The 18,829-nt window shown below is 42.4% G+C and overlaps 1 protein-coding gene across 2 annotated transcripts in view; it reads right to left on the reverse strand.

The window, feature by feature from the left end:
- The window catches only part of MSH2 (mutS homolog 2), a 1,146,446-nt gene that overhangs the window by 166,560 nt on the left and 961,057 nt on the right, over nucleotides 1–18,829 (reverse strand). For both annotated transcript variants that reach the window (XM_069608417.1, XM_069608418.1), the window contains one exon: nucleotides 2,906–3,153. In XM_069608417.1, the coding sequence (XP_069464518.1) occupies nucleotides 2,906–3,153 (248 nt within the window). The remainder of the gene's footprint in view (nucleotides 1–2,905; nucleotides 3,154–18,829) is intronic.

Consider the following 18,829-nt stretch of genomic DNA (forward strand, 5'->3'; position numbering starts at 1 on the left):
CCAACTGTTGCATTTCCCGCGAAGGAGTGAAAAGACTCGTAAGTGAACTCCCCAGGCCGGCGGCCCGAGGGATCGGAGAAGGGAGAGTCGGATACGGAACAGCATGAATCCTTGGTTCATATCTATTAATTTAGAGTTATTTAAGAAAAGCAGGATACATGGAGAGCACTGAGAATAGCTTGGATAAAACCTCCATCTTGAAGACTGAACTCACAGCCTCGGTTTCTCACCACATGCAATGTCCTGGGAGCGTAATCAATAAGCCGCTGACTCGGCCGACCTCTGCAGACCACACTTGCCTTGCACTCTGTGCCATGCTTCGAACGGGTAATGAGATTATGACTACTCAGGCTGTAACTCCTCCTGCTCCAACAATGGTAAGTCAAGAAAGAGTTCAGAATTCTGTTTGCCAGCACAAAGGGTAGCGCACAGCCACTACAGACCACAATCGCCTTGCACTCTGCCAAATTTAGATCTACTACCCTTTCTGGTCCTAAAACAGTAATAAATCAACAATTTTGTAATGATATTGAAGGTTACCTTCTGAAGTACATACAGTGAAGACAAAATAATTCTCACATTCCCTATTCCAGATCTTATCGTCAAGACCAGCATCTACCATTAAACAGCTTATCTCACAAGCACAGATACCTCCTCTCTGAAATGACAACTGTAGAATTAGATAAAATAGTGACCAATATTAAACCATCTCGATTGCTGTAGACCCAGGACCAACTAACATATCAAACTATCTCATTGCAAGCCCCTTGAAGACCTATATAACTCCCTTTCCAGGGGTGAAACTCCAGCAATGGTAAAAACGTTCAAGGGTACTTACTCTTCTATACATTAATTTTTTTGTTTTTTTAAGTACTTATTCCGCAGATAGCATCAACTATCACCCTATAGCTAGGCTTCTATTTATTTGGAAACTACCTGAATCTGTATTATCCTGGCAACCGATTGGGCATGTTGAAACTTCACACTACTTGTCACCCAGGATAGTATATAATGGAGCAATTGGTCACCTCTTATGACTGATATCATCAGGCAGATGATAGTTGGCAGTGTACAAGTATTGCTATCATTACACCGTTCAGCAGCATTTGACAATGTCAACTGTGCCATCCACCTCGGCAGACTGCAGCATTTTGAGGTATCTGGCTCAGTGTCAGCTTGGATTTAAAGTTTTTCAGACAAAAGAACTCAGTCTGTGGCAATGGATTCCTTTGAGCCATACACCGCTCCAGTCAGTTTGGGAGTGTCACATGGTGCCTTAATTTCCCCACTACCTTTCAATCTTTACCTCCAGCCACTCTCTAAATTCCTTCATTTATTAATATTTTTATTTATTATGTAAGTCTTGTACATTAACTGATGATACACAGTTCTTAGGACATTACATCTGCATGGACAAAACCACTTCTAACTCCATTTTCAACTGGGTATGGCAGCAGTCAATGAGTGGATGGACAAATAAAGACGAGCAAAACGGAAATCCTAACCTGCAGGCCACAGAGCAAGTAGGGAACATGTGGAACTCTTTCTAGCAGTGTAGCTGGGAAAATGCTCTCTCACCGCTGAAAAGTCCCCAATATAGCAGTGATTATTGACAGTGAATTAAATTGGAATAACCAAGTAAAGAAAGTGGTCGGAAAATGCTTCGCCCAACTACGGTCACTTTAAGAAATTGTTGCATTATTTCTCCATTAGTCAGCAGTTCTGCCAACCAATGCCTTCATCTCACAGGACCTGATTTTTTGGAACTCAAAGTCTTTTTAGGCATTCCTAAAAACCGATGGATGAGACTTCCGAGAGACAAGAACGTTACTGCCGAACACAGACTTCCCCCATTTTAGGTGTTATGCCAATTACATAGGCTTTCAATCTCAGATAAAATGTAAACTGCTGTGCATGGTACACAAGGTGTAGTACACGAGAAGCATGCCTTTCCTATGGGAACATTCGCAAAATATGGTTCCAACTGTGTTCTATGATCTTAGGATTTGAACCTTTTCAAAGTGGCCAGAGCTCAGTGTGGCAAACATGCCTTCTTCATTCTGGCAGCCTTGCTCTGGAACACAACTCAGAATCGACTTTTGAAGACCTTATTCTAGCTGGCCTAAATTTCTACCTTTACCAACGTTGTAAACCGGATTGGAGGACGACTATGCAGCATTAATTGTTCAGCACCATGGTGCCCTTACAGGAAAAGGTTTGCGGTACAATGAATAAACATCACAGAGTGCCTCCATGGTCACACCAGTCTAACCTAAATCGTTGGGTTCGGTTATAGGGGTTAATCAAGTAGAAGATCTGATAATAGCTTGCAAGGACCTGTGTTGGTCCAGATGATGAATTAACAGTGTGTGTGAAGCAAAAGAAGACAAAACGTATGCCTGCCAGTCTAACAATTGTATATTTTTTTAATTTGGAGTTCAAGATGCATGAACCGGTTTGCATTAATCATGTACCACAAATTACACTTTCAAGCAGTTACTGAAGACTATTTGTTTAATGTGTGTGCCTGCTAAATGTCTAAGATTTTTCCCATTTCTGCAGCTGTGGCATGTATTGGGTTGCACTGAAACAAAATGCTCTCTCAAACATCAATCATATTTCCCATCTCTTCATCTGGGCAGCATTGGGATGGTCCAAGCAGTGTCTGAAAGATAAGAGGTCAAATCTAGAAGTTCACTTCTTCAGCAACTTCAGGGTCCTTCTGAACTAATATCTTTGGGTCCACAGTGATATCCACGGGTTGCATACCTTTCTGGTGATATTAAACTACAGGCTCTACTAACTTGGGACATTTAGCAACACAATTATGTGAAAAAACATTAAGCCTTTTTCACCTGGACGTGCATGGATTTTTGCCAGATATTTGATAGTAACAGGTTCTTACCTTTCTTAACACGGTAAAGCATGGTGAGTGTCTCCTCGGTAGTTAGTGCTGTAACATGCAAGTTGTTAACTGTTGACACCTGGTCAGCCAGTGCTGTTAGCTCATGAAAATGTGTGGCAAACATGCAGAAAGCTCCAATGTTGGTGGCAATGTATTCAGAAATAGCCCAAGCCAATCCGAAGCCATCATATGTGGAAGTTCCTCTACCCAGCTCGTCAATAATTATTAGAGAGTTCTTTGTTGCGGATCTGAAGGAAAACACATATCCAGGCATTACAGTAAGTTAAAGTCATATACAAACATTTGTCGAGGAAAAGTAAAAAAGTACTGCACTTATAGCAAAGTTGCTTCACATCAAACCAGTCAGTAAAATTAATGAACAATAGCGCTTTTTTAATGAAATCTTTAAAACCATGAATTAGAATACTGGGAGGGCTGTATTGGTGTTATTATTTCTCCCATTCTTTAACTTACTGCAGTTTGAGGTATAGGTAGAGATCAAACAAAATGCTCCCCCACCCCCTTTATCATCTCCTTTTATTACTACAGGCTTTTTATGCCATGTGCTTTTCTGCATACCACTTTTGTCCTTTTTTTATTTGTATTTCAGAGCCTTTCAATTATCTTTCTATCCATATGATGTACCACCACAGTACAAGATGCTCACTTTAGAAGTTGTGATTCATACAAAAAGGGGGCTTTTTCCGATTTTTAATATCAACAGAATTCACAGCGTTCAAAAGTCTTGGTCTCTCGCTTCCCTACCTTTGACCCCAATGCATAATTTGGATTTGAAAAGGTCCCATATTGGATTGCGCGGTCATACGTTTGTGAGACAACATACAGTGCTGCACTCTCAACCTTAAACATAGATGCCAATTGGGCCAAATTCCTTTACAATTTAACACAGCGTTGAAAGTAGCAAATAGTCCTATTTCAATATTCGCAGACTATCGCTCCCCATCTCAAACTCTGCATCACGAAAACAGATTCAGATACACCAGTTTCATAACCAAAGTCGCAACCGCATACGCTGTAGAAATGGGTATTCGTACAGGTAGCATCAACTGATAGCAGTACGGTCAACAATGGGGAGGGTGAAGAAGTAAGACTGACACAAAGGGGTCATATTGGTTATAGACTTTTATTCAAGTGGCAAAATGAAAAGAAAACCCCATTTGCCCTAACTCTAAGAGGGGTTTCCCTGCCTCAACTAAAATACTAATGTCTCAGTCAGGATGTCAAATCAAGAGTTCACAGTCCTATGCCAGAATCCTATCTCTGTCCCTCACACTTTACACTAACTAAATTAAAAGAGTATCTTTCTAGTCTAGAGGAATTACTCCCTTCCCCTGGACAAAATGCAGTTCTTGATTTGCAAGTGTCTCACAGTTCAGTTCCAACTGTTGGGGAATGTCTCCCTTACCCAGTCTTCCCTGGTTTGAAAGGTTCTCACAGTTCAGTTTCAACAGTTGGGGGGGCGTTGCGGGGGGCCTCCCTTCCCCAAACTTGCTGAGGCTTATGAAACAGTTCAACAACTGGCGGGGGAATGTTTCCCTTCCCCAACCAGCCCTTTTCAGGGTTCTTGAAACAATGGTGGGTCCCAGACCTTAGTTGGCAGACCTGGTTCCTTTCTGCCAGGCAATGCGAAGAGGAGTTCAGATGTTTTTCTAAACAGTGCTGGGTCTCGGACCCTGGTTGGTAGAGCTGGTTCCCTTCTCTCCCAGGTCTCTCAGGTTTAAACACAGACTTGGTTTACTCGCCTGCCAAGGTCTGTGTCCATAAGTATAACACTCACAGTTCTCTTCACAATTTCTTAGTCCCACATACAGACTTGGTTCACTCTCCTGCTAAGTACAGTCTTCATATATCTCATTTATTCAGTTCTTGCTGCCTTCTCCCTTCTCCTTTGACAGCTCTGAGTCAAGATCACCCCCCTCCCCCAGTACTGTTGCGAGGAAGATTAAGTCTTCTTGCTCTGCGATTAGTCCTTTTCAGGTAAGGATTCCAGACCCTATTCTCTTTATACTGTCTTGACTAGTCTTTTATTAAGTTCTCTTTCTTCCATTCCTTATGTGATCTAGGCTAAAGGGGTTCTTGCACCCTCTGGGGGTCCTAAATCATAGACACATCCAACCAATTAACTTTAGGGTCCTGACTGTAGTCCTCCGGTTGGTCACGAGCTACCCGGTGTCTGACTCGCCAGCTCTGTGTGACTCTTCTTTGCTCCAGATCCGGCTTGGCGTGTCTCTCTAAACAGGACTGCATGGTCCTGCAGTGCCTCGCCACTGATCCCTTTCCCAGCCAGCCTTCTGCTCTTCTCTCACCATGTTCACGGGACAGCGTCCTTCCCGCACGCCTCGCCGACCTGGTCCTCTCCGGCTGGTCTTCACAGAAAGCGTCCACCCCGCTCCCGGTTCCTCCAGGGAGTCTCTCTGAGTCTGTCTGTCTGTCTGTCTCTCTCTCTCTCTCTCGTCCTTTGTCTGTTTTTATGTCCGTCTTTGACATGGGCTGTAGTTGTAGACTAGACGCACCTTCAGGTTCTGCTGAGTCATCCCTGCGGATCCTCACTTCCTCCTCATTCCAGTGCCTCGTCTCCGATCCTCAAAGAAGTTACCTCCACTGTTCATCGTCTAAGTCCTTTCTACCTCATGTGTTCTGTAGAAATAGATTGGCTAGGAAGGTAGGGGCGGAGAGTGTGGGGGTGAAAGAGGTGGTCAGTGTCATGCAGGTACCTTGTTCTCCCATGATGATCGTCACTGGTCCCATAAGGGGCTTACCCTCCCATGAGTACCACCCGCTGCATAACCCCCAGGAGGACTATCGGGTAGTGGCCTCACCTCCCTGGCCACACGAGAAGGGGCTCCCCATACGGAAACAGTGACAACATCCTGGGACTCGTCACAGGAGAGTCTCAGAAATATGGCTTTTAAATAAAAATAGAACTGCTGCAGTGCAAACATTTAATTTCACGCAATAGGTCGCAATCAAGTTTTAAACAAGATCACCCGGTCCTTCCTTTAAATTCCCAAACCGATTAGTGCTCGACATTCCGCCAACTGCTTCGGGGAATAGCAAACTAACAATAACCACTGAGCCACAAAGAATCAAACCAGGTTCCCAACTCCCTAAGCGAGTCAGCAAACATGTGGAATATTGAAGTAGCAAGTTAGACCAAACTGTTGCAGCGGCTCCGAGACCGCAGTGAATTCCTTACGGCTGCAATCTTCTCATCCCCACTGGTGAACGTACATAGGGCCACTAAAGCAATCAGAACAGATCTTTCGATCTGTATTTCAGGGACTGAATGCTGTCCCGCTCTGTGTGTTAAATACAGTTTTGGCAGTGACCACAGATCACTTCTGTACCCACTTAGTAGCTGATTGACCTTTCTGGTGCACGATTTTAGATACCCTGAGATCCTCCTGGGTAGGGATAGATCTTTGTGGAGGAATGGGGCAAGAATCCCCCTTCATAACTAGACAAGGGTTAACCGTTTAAGGGTAATGCTTCTTAGAGCGTGGTCCATAAGGGCACAGAAAACCAGATCTGTGAAAGTTAACACGTCACTAACTCTTCAAAGCAATCCAGATTCTATTTGTGTGTGGCTGAATAGGCAGTTACAATTCAGGTTTCTTTGGAAACTTGTATAATGGTCCCATCAAAGAAGTACAAGCCAGCGTCATTTCTATGGAATCTACAAGCTAAGAATTGTATGTAGTAATGGAAGTACAGGAGAATGAAATAAGAATGCAGACCTGAACAGGGACTGCAACTTGGATTTGAACGAGTTTCCTGAAGACGTGTGAAGGAGAGCGGTCTCTCCTAGAGGATGAGGACATGACAAAAAAGGACAGCCAGCTGGCTAAAGGCGAGAGCCAACGTACCAAGAATGGGTAATCTCTGCAGGACACACACTGTCTTGCTTTCGACAAAGGCATATGAGAGCATGACATCACCATCAGAAACTTAAAATGAAAACTGGCAAAGGATGCAGATCCCTAGATTAGCCAACCCTGTAATGGAGAACCTAATGAAGGCCATGTACACCCACTCTCAAATAAAAGACTATTTGAGGACACATCTCCAATTTACTAAGCAAAGAGGCTTCCTGTCCTGTGGGGTGGTTCTCCTTCCCATGAACAATGAATGTATAGTTCGGCAAGGCTGCACAAATTCCAGCTAGTTTCTGCGATGTAAGGCTTGCTTACCTGCTGCTAAAACTTGTGTGGGTAGCTTCCAGGAGCCCATTAAATATCGCATGCAGCAGACAGATGTGGTAAAGATGGAATATAAAAACACCTGGAACTAAGTTATCCACAAACCACTTAAGGAAAGATTGCCTTACATAACCCCTTGACAATGGTTTATAACTTGATAAATTCAAGGTTTTAAAAACACAAAGTGACTGGCCTGTAAATGAAACTTTGCAAAACAATGAACAGTTGAAGAACATGTAATCTTCAAACATTAAGTTATTTTAAAAATGTAGCACAATCAATTGTTCCCACTCAAATATTTTGTGCAAAAAACAAAAACAAAAAACAGGATGTGAAAGCATTACCGTGCTTAAACATTTAGTGCTTACTGCAGGCAGTAATGGTCCAAAAATGTGAACTGAGCAATCTGGACCTGGAGGTGGATCTAGCTGGCATGAGGCTATGGTTGGTAAGCTGAAGACCAAGTTGCCTTCATGCAAGCCATACCTGGACTGTATGCTGACAGGAGAAAGCAGTCACACAAAAGTGCAATGGCAAGACAGCCACAAGCAGCACGCCGTGATCAGTGCAACACTGCAAAGTATTTCCTGCACACAACACCAGCTTAGCAGTTGGAGGAGAGTTTCTGACCCCAAATTAGGCTAGTAGTTGTAGTGGAGCAGAGGAGATGCGGTTAGAGAGTAGTCTGGTTAAGTTGCGGGCATAAGATGGGAGAAAGAAAAAGTGTGATTTCAAGGTACTCTCCTTCCCCAGAGGAAGTAGCAGCATGGAAACCTGCTGGCGTTCCAGTAAGGAGGCAGCAAGGGAAGCATTATCAGGGGTGCCAGCGTTATGCTGCAAAGATAGATCCACAAAATCCTCACTGCAAACCCAAGTTCTCTGAATCTGTTTGTGTGTGTTAATTCCCTATGTCCTGTAAGCAGCAATTGATTTTTCGATGGATATTGAAATATCTATCAAATTAATTTATGTTGTAAAAGAGGATAGAGACAATATAGGGGAGATTGAGATTAATGCAGCCGGCAACCACCTTAAGTGGAGGTCAGGAATTTTGACAAAAGCCAACAATTTAGTCTCTGTTAAAGGAATGGAGTTCCTCAGATATTAAGATGGGCAGGAGGTGGCACAACTCTTCCCGCAATAAACACAGCGGAAGATAACAATGGAAGCAAAGATGGTCACCTGATTGTACAATTTGAAAACGGCTTACCTCAAATAATGGCGCAGTTTCCCATAGAGAGTGGTTGAGAGTGGTAGGTGTTATACATCATTCAAGCAAGGTCTCAAGAAGCATAAGTGTACTTATGACCAGAGCATACGGGATTGCAAAAGGATTTTGAAAAGATAGACTAAAGAATTATTGCGCGCAGATGTCACCTCCTTAGAGTCCGCTGATGCGTAAAGGGTGCCAAGTTGGGGTATATTAATTGGCTTCATAAACTGAAAGGTACTCAACGTATTGAAAGAATGCAGGCATTCATAAATACCTGCAGAACAAATGATACACAAAGCTTTTGGCAATGTGTGAATGGCCATTCTGTGCAGGGTTGCTTGGTGGGAGGTGCATCTGAGGAGGCGTGGACTTGGCATATAAAAACAACTTTGGGTATGTATGACAGGGTAACTGGTCTGCCTTGTCGGCACGGAACATCGCTAACTTTATTCACGGTAGCAAGGGATCTTTAGAAGCTGGTCAGGATGACCACTTATGAAACGTAATCCAGGCATCTATATTAACATTATTATACCAGTATTTAAAAACATTAGCCTGACTAATAGGATCCGGGCTACTTGGCAAAACAGTAGATTAGTCCCTTTTTATAAACGCAATCATATACTGGATGCAAGGAATTACTGCATTCTTGCAATCTTGGATGTTTCATCAAAATTGTTTGCCAGACTACTTTTTTGTGATTCAATAGATTGGGCCAAGCAGAAATCTATCCCGGATGTTTTTGCTTCCGATAATCGTATAACTCAGTGGTGGAGGGCGCCAGGAGTCTAGATGGGCAGGATATTGATGTAGCTTATATAGGGCTTCAGTGCTACTGTCAACACAGTGGACAGAAATCTGCTGTGGAAGAAACTCCATGATTGAGGAATTCTAGCTGGCCTTCTAAATAGGATCGTTCTCCTGTATCAGAATAGCACTATTAAAGTGAGAATTTAACAGGGGGGATGCCTCACAGAGGCTATTCCAAGAATGTATAGGGTTGAAGCAAGTGTGCATTCTTGCCCTGATGCTTTCTAACCTATACCTTGCGGATCTGTCCGAATACCTTCAAGATGTAGAAATCTACCCGCTAAAATTTGGGGTGGGGATGGGGTAAAACCGCCCCCTGGCTGGGCTATGCGGATTACCTTTTGCTGATAGATAAAACTGTGAGGACTTCAGGTGCTTATTGATAAATTGGCCATATTTGCCAGCCTTCACAATTTAAAGATACATATCAGTAAGTCTAAGATCACGGTCTTCAGAAAATCTAGTAAGTAGGAGGGGAACAAAGTACACGTGCAGACTAAAATGGTAGCATCATGGAGCATGTTACAGAATATAAATATCTAGGAGTGCTGATTGACCAACACCTCACCTGGCGACCCCAACTAGAACTGGAGACTGTGGTTAAAAAACAAGTTTGGGGCAATAAATTATTCGCAAAGCATCATGCGGGTTACTCTGTTGAGGCTGTGATCAAGGTCTATAAGGCAAACATTGTCTCAAAATTGTTGTATGTTGCTGAAATCTTGGCCAACTCTAAAATGAAGGAATTGGAAAGAAATCAAGGATAGTTGCCCTGGATTATTGCTCAATTCCCAAAGAACCTGCCCATTGAGTATGTAAGGCATGAATGCCACACTAGCTCTGTGGATTATCTCTTACGGCGTAGAAAAGTGAGATACTATTGGAGATTGGCTAATGCGATGGATCATACTCTCCTAAAACATTTGTAGAAGCCTGTAAAATAAAGGAATTCTCTATAAAAATGGTTCTCACCACCATGGTGGTTGAGACAACCATATGGAGCTGCAGACCGAAGTTTGAGATTACCAGGATCTCAGAGTGCAGATTAAAAAAAAAAAAGGAAAACGGAAGTTAGAATAAATTGTATGGGCAGGTTACAGAATTTTGTTAACCTAGCCACACAAAATAACTACCCAGAACTACCTGTTGGAGGACCTCACTTTGGTAAGAACGGCTAGGTATTTTAAGGAATTCCCATATACCATTTTGAGAGGTGAATACATGAGAGCAACATTCAATCTGGCCATCACCATAGAGGTGCTGGGAGCCAGAAATGGAATGCCTTGGAAAGATCGAAGGTGTAGATTCTGCAAGCAGGTAAATCTGGAGTCGGTGAAGCATGTCCTAATACAATGCACCTTCTTTGAAGAAACTAGATCTAGAACACTTAGGGCGGCAGGAATTAGTAACAGGGACGATCCCACTGAAAATTAAAGGTGGGATTGTTATATGAGAGGGGAGGCCATCTCTTTGATATATCACTTCAAACTCCTGGGTGATTAAAAAAGAAAGTCTTGGGGGTATTAACAAGGGGTGGTGGATGGTGCTTGGGATTGTGTGCTCACTGTGTAATCCCCCATGAAAAAACATTATTTTATTCCTTTTATGGGAGGTCGGGGGGGTTGCATGTTTGACTGTGCAGGAGGGGTTATTCATTTATATTCAGTTTGGCTGTTCTATCTGAATACAAATATATACATTAGATTCTTGTGGCCAGGGTTTCACAAGTCATTGAGACGAAAGCACCAATCACATTTGCCAAAGGTATTACCGATTGGGGAAGGGGATGTAATAAGTGAAGCATGCTGCTAAATGACAATTTCCTGAGGTGGCTTCCTGGGGAAGAGAGTGGTTGGTTCAGACTTCTTGTTCATATTTTCCAGAGGAGCGCCTTGAGCAACTCTGTGAGGGCTTCAAACAACACTATTATTTAGAATGCTTGACCTAGGATAACATCATTACACTAGCTCTTCTGGGCAAAGCTACAGCTTCAAAGGGATTCTAAGCACAACGTTTCCCACTGGAGTGATCCGTGCACTGGCTCAATAGAGATGGAACTACTACAGTCCCGTTAACCAGTCAACAGAATTAGTCTGGAAATTATTCTTTCCCCCGAACAGCGCTTTGGCAGGCCAAGTCACTCGTAAAAGGTTTCAAAGATTGCCTTTTTTCTTTGCTGTCCTTAGGAAGAGAATGACTACATTATTAAAGTCCACAGAGTGGGTCTGGTCTATGGTTTCAACAGGTAGTGCAGTGTGTGACTGCATTGAAGTGTGCAATGCACTGATGAGTGATTGCATGCCGCTTCAGGCAGTTGAGTATTTGTCAGCACATTTTCACTATACACAGTTCTTTTTCTCTTTTCTAATTTTAGGCGTGCTATGATCAAGTGCCTGTGCAGTGTTCGTGGCACCCTCAGATATACTCTGTAGTGAAGAAAGGCAGTGGGAGAGTGCATAGAACAGGAAGCGGTTATCAAGAAGCTGTGGGGTTTTTTAGGCACCACAGATGATGTTGCAAGTGAGCAAATGAACGTTGTAGAGGTTAAATGACCGGTCACTTCCAGTCCCAGTGGAGATTGCAGAGTCGATCAAACTGTCAATGTATGATTTTGACCAACTATGCTGAAAATGTAACCTTACTCTTCTTACCATACTCACTCACTATGTACAACCTCCTTATGATATGATAGGTTATTTATAACACGCTTAATACCCAGAGGTTTCTAAGCGCGGACCTGGGGATCGAACCTGTATTGCTCCATGTTGCCTTGCTTCTAAGGCGAACACGCTGCCCCTGAGCTATCCTCCCGAGCGCTGTGATACCTCCGGGTCTGGGCGCTACCAACAAATACAAACAAAAAATGTATATGTGAAACACAGACTTCCCAAGGTTTTCTTCCCACACAAGGGCGGTGATCGAAGGGGTCAGCGAAACAGCCTGCCATCACTGCAGGTGAGCAAGTGCATGCAAGACCCCGCCAGTAGGGGAGAGGCCAGTTATTTTAGATCAACTGGTGAAATCTATCTAGGGATTCCTGTGCTTTGCAGACTGTAGTGGGGTTTCAGCTCACATTCTGGAAGGCCATCACCTATCAATGTCCATAGAGGAGCAGCTTCTGAATTCCGAGATGAAGTCTGACATGGAAAGCTTCCCGAAGTTTAATACTACAATTAATATTTGATTTGTCTTGTTATAGTATTTGAAGTCTATATAGAGCCTTTAGTATTCCATAGTATTCTTTTTATGAATACTAGTCTACAAAGACTACTCAATGGGCTGAATATGCATTGCTTACTAACAGAATACTGAACTAATACTAGTGCCATTTTATTTTAGTCTTCACTTCAAATTGAACAGTATATTACCACTATTGAGCACTGTGAAGACTAGAAAAAGATGAAAACAGGAATTTACACTTTGTTGAGAAGGAGCAGGTTCATCTGGTTATAAATCTCAAAAACTTAAGTGGTTAGTCGACAGATATTTCAAGACAGACTGGATACAACTTTGCTAGGCTATAACTCAGGTGAGAAGATTGGCTAGAAGGGAGCCCCAAAAGTTCCTTTCTTACGATCTCAATTTCGCAGCCACACTAGTTTCTCCAGATCAAAGGGAGTAAAATGCTCCGAGAGGTCAGGGCCTTATCCTTTGGGCTTTCATTAGCACCCTTGTGCTTCAGTAGTAGATGTAGTTTGGGTGAGAGGAGTGTGGCTCATAATGTACGTAGACAATACGATGACTGCAGGAGGGTTGAGTGGTTATACTGCTTCCATCATAAAGCTCTTACAAGATCTAGGGTTTGTAAACTGGGCAAAATCAGAGTATAGTCCCGCCAAAAGGCCAGATTTTCAGTGTTTCCTGGTAGGCACAAGGCAAGCTTTATTGGAGTTTCTGGCAAAGGAGAGGAGAGCCATCAAGAAGGAACGGAGAACAGTAATGAAGGCAAAGGATCGCACTAAGAGATCCTGCAAGGATAGTGGGGTTAGTCACAGCATTGATTCATGACACTTCATTACTGATCCTTTCAGAGATAAAAAGATTCCTAACTTTCAAATCTATCACTGTGCAGTGAATAAGGACTATGTTTTATAGAGCCAAACGTGTGACTGCAGCATATGGCATCTTGGATGGGCAAACCATTTTTAGCTACAAGCTGGGGCTAGTTATCGAATCAGGTGAGCGTAGGACAGGCTGGGGAGTCAGATGCAGGTGTATTTTTACAGGAGGCCATAAAAACAAATTGCTGAAGGATAATGAAGTCCTGGACCCTGCTGAGAAAGGAAAGCATCTCGGCAATGTGTTAAGTAGAGCATCTAGGCAGGACAAGGTGTGAGCTATTGCCAGATGGGCTTCTAACATTATTGCCCAGCAATAAGAATTTCCATAACAGCATACCTGCCAGGCGTATTGACTGCAGTGGCAGACTGGCCCTCAAGATACCTCAGGGATTCCAGCAATGGGAAGCTAGACAGATTTCCATGAGATGAAGAGAATATTGAACCAGTCTCAAAAAGACCCATTGGCATCAATGAGGAATGCTCAACTGCCAAGCTATTCCAGGAGGAGGCTGGACAACATAAGCGTTCTTGTAGAGGAGGAGGTAGGGCAGAGACTATCCGTTTCAGTAGTTTGGATTCTTGCCAGCAAGCTAGCGAGACTGGGTAAGGAGCCAATGTGCATGGAAATAGTGGTCCTCTAGTGGACAACACTTGTGTGGTAATCCATTTTTGGAATTATCCATACATTTCCCGCAGATTCTGATCAACGTGCAGAAAATGGCTAAAGTGCAGGATGGATTGCTGAGGTTGCTGGCTTGCAAGATTTCAGGGGTCAGACTACAGTGTTTGGGGTATTGAGCGATAGTTAATGATAGTTATGTGTTATTTATATAGTGCCTTAATCCAAAGCGATAGTTGTTAGGAGCAAGTGACCTGTCCCATTCCTACACATATAACAGGTTATTAAGTTTCTTGCATCCCTCTTGGAAGGTAGTAAGGCGTTGCAGAAGATGGGGATATAGAGATTAGCGATATCCAAGGGATACTATCAAGGTGTGTGTAGACTGCTAAAGGGGGGCGGAGTCAGGTTTGTTAGACCTATGGCTCCCAAGTATGGGTACTTGGGGAGCATTAATAAAGTCTTAAGTTTGCTATAAAGGTGGCCAGATAATGAGTTTTAAGGCATTATCGAGGAAGATAGTGATATAATGCATGACATCATGTGTGTCAGATTTCAGTTTTGGATTGGGATTGAAGATTTTTTTTCTACTGATTTTCGGATATTTTGACCCATTCCAATGTGCCCCACTGCATCACTTCACAAATGGTGAAAGAAACAGCCCAAAATGGATGCGCTGACTCCTGTGCGCACCAAAATCTTGAAACTGCGTTTGAGTCACAACCAGAAAATGACTGCACACCATGCCACACACAGTCAGGGAGGGTGAACACCAGAGTTATCACTGCAGGAGCATACCAGTGGGCTCTGCCACATTCAACATGGAGCAAAGTAGCAGAATTGTGTTGAAAACCAAAAATCCCTTTTAAAACGTTAGTTTTGCAACCTTAAAAAGTGCTGTTTTGGCACTAGATCCATTCATTTTCATTGAATTATTGAGATGAAAATGCTACTGTAATGCCCAGGATCATCCTGTGTGGCTCAGGCGAACTGGGCATCATTGATTGACAGCTCTATTAAATGTATCTAAGGAAAAAGCAACCCAGGAACCCTTGTTTTCTTTTCCACAGGAAAAATGCGGCTAAAATTGCAACAAGTAACAGAATCAGCTGTGCAGAGAGAAGCTCTAAACAAAGGGTGGATTCATGTATCCAAGACTGCAAACAATCCCAGCACTCAAGGGAAGATGTAATACTCATTTTATTCAGCATGTGCTGCATAGGAAAATCAGATTTAAAGAAAGCAGTTTCATGTGCTTTTTATGAATGAAGTGCAAAATAGCCTGTTTTAAAAGCATGTTTTGTTTAAAGGCTGAATTCTTTAAGAAATGTCAAAGGATTGCTTATGTAAAACTCCACCTATAAACTGTGTTCATTTTCTATGTTTAAATGAAAAATGTAGGTGAAACTTAACCCAGTGTTGAGTTAATTAACTTAAAAACAAAAACAATTCTGCTTTGACAGTCCTTAGCCTGGGAAAGGTTGACACTTCACTGCTGGCAGGAAAGGCTAATTGCTGTGGGGAGGCCTCGCATACTCATGACAAAGGACCTCATTAGACATTCATCTTTGCCCCAGGCAAAGACAATAGCAGGCTTGGACACTCATCCTTCCAGTGGGGGTGGGGGGAGAACAGGATGCTCCACTCTTCAGGGAGAGACTTCTCATTGAACTTCAAAGGACGTGCCATTTGCTCCCATTTGGGAAGGAAAGAAAAAAAACTGACATGTAATTTTTGGATTTAAAATGCTTATTTGCCACTGAACTTCAAGACATTTAACTTGGCAGCATAAATAAGTAAATGAGTAAAAAATACATACCTATAAATCTGAACTTACGCTAGCCATTTGAAGACTTGGTAGGATTTCTTACTGTGTAAGGAACCGAAGTTATGAAAAAGGACTAATTGCACAGAAACTATTAATGCTGCAAATCTAATATTGCGTACCCATGTCTTAGGGGCGATTGCACGTATATGTACCGAATTAGGAACTGTTAGGCCAATCCTTTATGATTAAAATTGCCAAAATTCCACAGAAAGACAAAACCAGGTCCCACCGACTTGGAAGTTGGTTGTAACTGTAACCCACAAAATATGTAATTTATGTATCCGATTTTCTTAGAGGGCATAATTAAATAAATATGTATTTGTGTGAAAGTTACATTTTGGTCCTAATAACTATGAGAGGTTTCCAGACCAGATCATAAAACATGACAACCCTTTGTCATCCAGCCAGAAAAAAGCAAGGCGAAACTGTGCCTTGTGGGTGTTGGTTGTAAGTCTGCACCTAAAATAAACTGAGGGATGTCATTTGGCAGGATAAATAAGGGAACCTCACAACACACAGGACACACTGATTGCTGACTCCATCCTGATTTCCGTGTGGCGCCCCGTTAATGAATTCTCCATCTTTGTTCACAATTCCAGATTTCTTTGCAAAGCCAAGGCCTCTGCATTGCTGAACTTCTTTTTCAGCTAGGCCCAAATTCTGAAACAATCCCAAAACTTAAGGGAAGAATTTTGATCTAGTCTGGCTTGCTACCATTAATGCTTGCCTGCTCCAGACTTGCCATTCCCACTGATTTACAGTGTCCAGCAACTAGAAGGGCCAATCCAATCCAGTCCAGTCTGAGGTGCCAGTCCAGTTGACCAGAACCGCCCAGATGATCGATCACGCCAGAAGTGCCCTGCTGTCCGTAGACCCGATCCATGATGACCAGACTCTGACGGTCCAAAATCTTAAAATTAAAGTGGACTGTAACTATAAATAGGAATCATAGTAAACCATAGCATGCCTTGCCTTGCCCTATCTGAATTTATAATCCATACTGTCTTTACCTTAAGAACCTATAATCTTGTCAGAACCATTCTTGCAACACTGTTTGTGATTCCTAGTGTTAGCGCTGATGTTCTCTTCAATCTTGTTTTACTAGACCATAAGCCATTAGTGATTTGGATTAAATCAAGTAATTTCGATAAAGGAAACGGGGTATCCACCACGTGAAAGGTTACAGTGCCTAAGTAACTGGAGATTCACGGGTGGCATTCTCTTTTCCTTAGCCATTAATCTAGTTTAAGTAAAAGTAAACAGTCATTTTCTGTTTTTCTCTGTTCTATTTTTTCTAAAAACAGCTCTCATTCAACCTTGCATAACTTCCTCAAATTAATAGCTAGAGACTTAATTTCAACTCTGACTTAAACCTAAGACCTTTTGCTAATGTATTGGACCTGTTTTTCTTAAAAACCGTTTAGTGAAAATTAGGCGGGAATTTGCATTTCTGCAATGTTTTAGACATGCGATTTCCAATCTCATCTATTTCCAACCTTCCATTCTGATTCAAAGTGTTTAATGTTGCTGATATTATGCTTATGTTTGTTAGGATCATTTCAGTGTTGCTCCCATAGAGATGTATATCAATTTAATGATTTTTGCACACACTTCATTGTTTTGCTCAGCCATTTTCAAATGTTATTTTAAAAGTGTAAGATTTCCAAAACGTTTTTCTCTCTTGTTTGGGGAGGGAAGATTGTATTCAAACCCTGTACTCTGATCTTTATTCCTGAGGGCCTGCTGCTTCCTTACATCTGTGTAGAATTGCTTCTTTGTGAGTTGAGAAATTTGCAGGGGGAAATCTTAACTTAAGCGCTATCTTTTCAACAAGCCAAAACTGTTCTTTTTCCTGTGTTTTATCTTCTGTATTGCTATCAATTCAGCTGCCTCACCTACTTTCTGATTTGTATTGTCACCACATTGGTGGTTTCTGCCCCATATATTAAAACATATGTTTGATTTGAAATTTAAATAAATAAATATTACCTTTACCAACCAGCCTGATTCCTGGTCCATTGCGACATGGGGGTATTTTGAGAAGGGGTGTGATGTGAGTGGTATATCACTCAGAATATTGAATCTATAGACACAAAAAATAAGTATTTCTAGGCTGAAACCCGGGTGTATTGCCTGATTGAAATCCTTAACAGATTTGGGGGCTCGTCCGGGATTTTGAGTTCGAGTTACCGCCCGTAACAGTTTAACACAGCAGACTAGCCTGCAGAGTAGAGACTCCTTGCCGGGCTGGTGTGCTGTGCTACACTGTACAAGCACCTCGCAAAATAAATACTCCAAAATCAGGCCCGATTGTAAAAGTAAAAGCAAATCAACCCTGAAATAATTCATAAGGAAATTGATAGCTCCAAAATGGCGATCCCAGTAGAAATCAATATGGCTAGGCAACACCTCCTGCACAAACTGTTTGTCAGGGGTGAGTGGCCCGAACAGAATGAACAGGTCTGGCTGCAGGAAATCAAAGAACAGGTCACTGCCATGGACCTGGATACATGGCAGGAAAAGGGCCCATTACACCAAGCTCTTCGTGAACTGTACATGGTCCCAAAATTGAAAGAGGACCAGAGTAAAATTGCCAAAATAGCGGCCTACCTATACCTTCACATAGGAGTAATGCAGGAAAAGCATGCTGAGAACATAGTTCTGGCAAAGAATCAAGTGGAAACACTAGAAAGAATCCACACTGATCTAGACTCTGCATGGCAAAGGTTACAAAAGAGCCAAGAATTAGAGACAGAATCTAGACAGTATGTTACAAAATTAAAAGAAGATCTGGCTCTCTTACAGCAAGAGAATGCAGAGCAAGACACCCACTTACAGGCACTGAATGAGGAGTGTCAGGAAAGGGTTGACTCTTTACAACAGAGTCAGCAGAAGCTGGCGCAACAATTACATTTTAAAAGTGCCTGCGCGGAGCAGGTAGTTACTCTACAAAACCACATAGAAACCTTGAAAGAGGAAAATAATAAATTAATTATTGAAGATCTAGACTCTCAAACAGAATTTGATGAGGAGAGCCAGATGAAGAGAGCCAGAAATCCAGTGCATTAAAAAAAAAAAAAAAAGGGACGACCCGGCTGGACAGAGGGCCACCCTAACTCAGGTGAAGGATGTCCTAGTCCAGGAAGTAAGCCAATTAAAAACAAAACTAGAGA

The sequence above is a fragment of the Ambystoma mexicanum genome, chromosome 4q, assembly GCF_040938575.1.
Source record: "Ambystoma mexicanum isolate Mex_15411 chromosome 4q, UKY_AmexF1_1, whole genome shotgun sequence".
Taxonomy (NCBI): Eukaryota; Metazoa; Chordata; class Amphibia; order Caudata; family Ambystomatidae; genus Ambystoma; species Ambystoma mexicanum.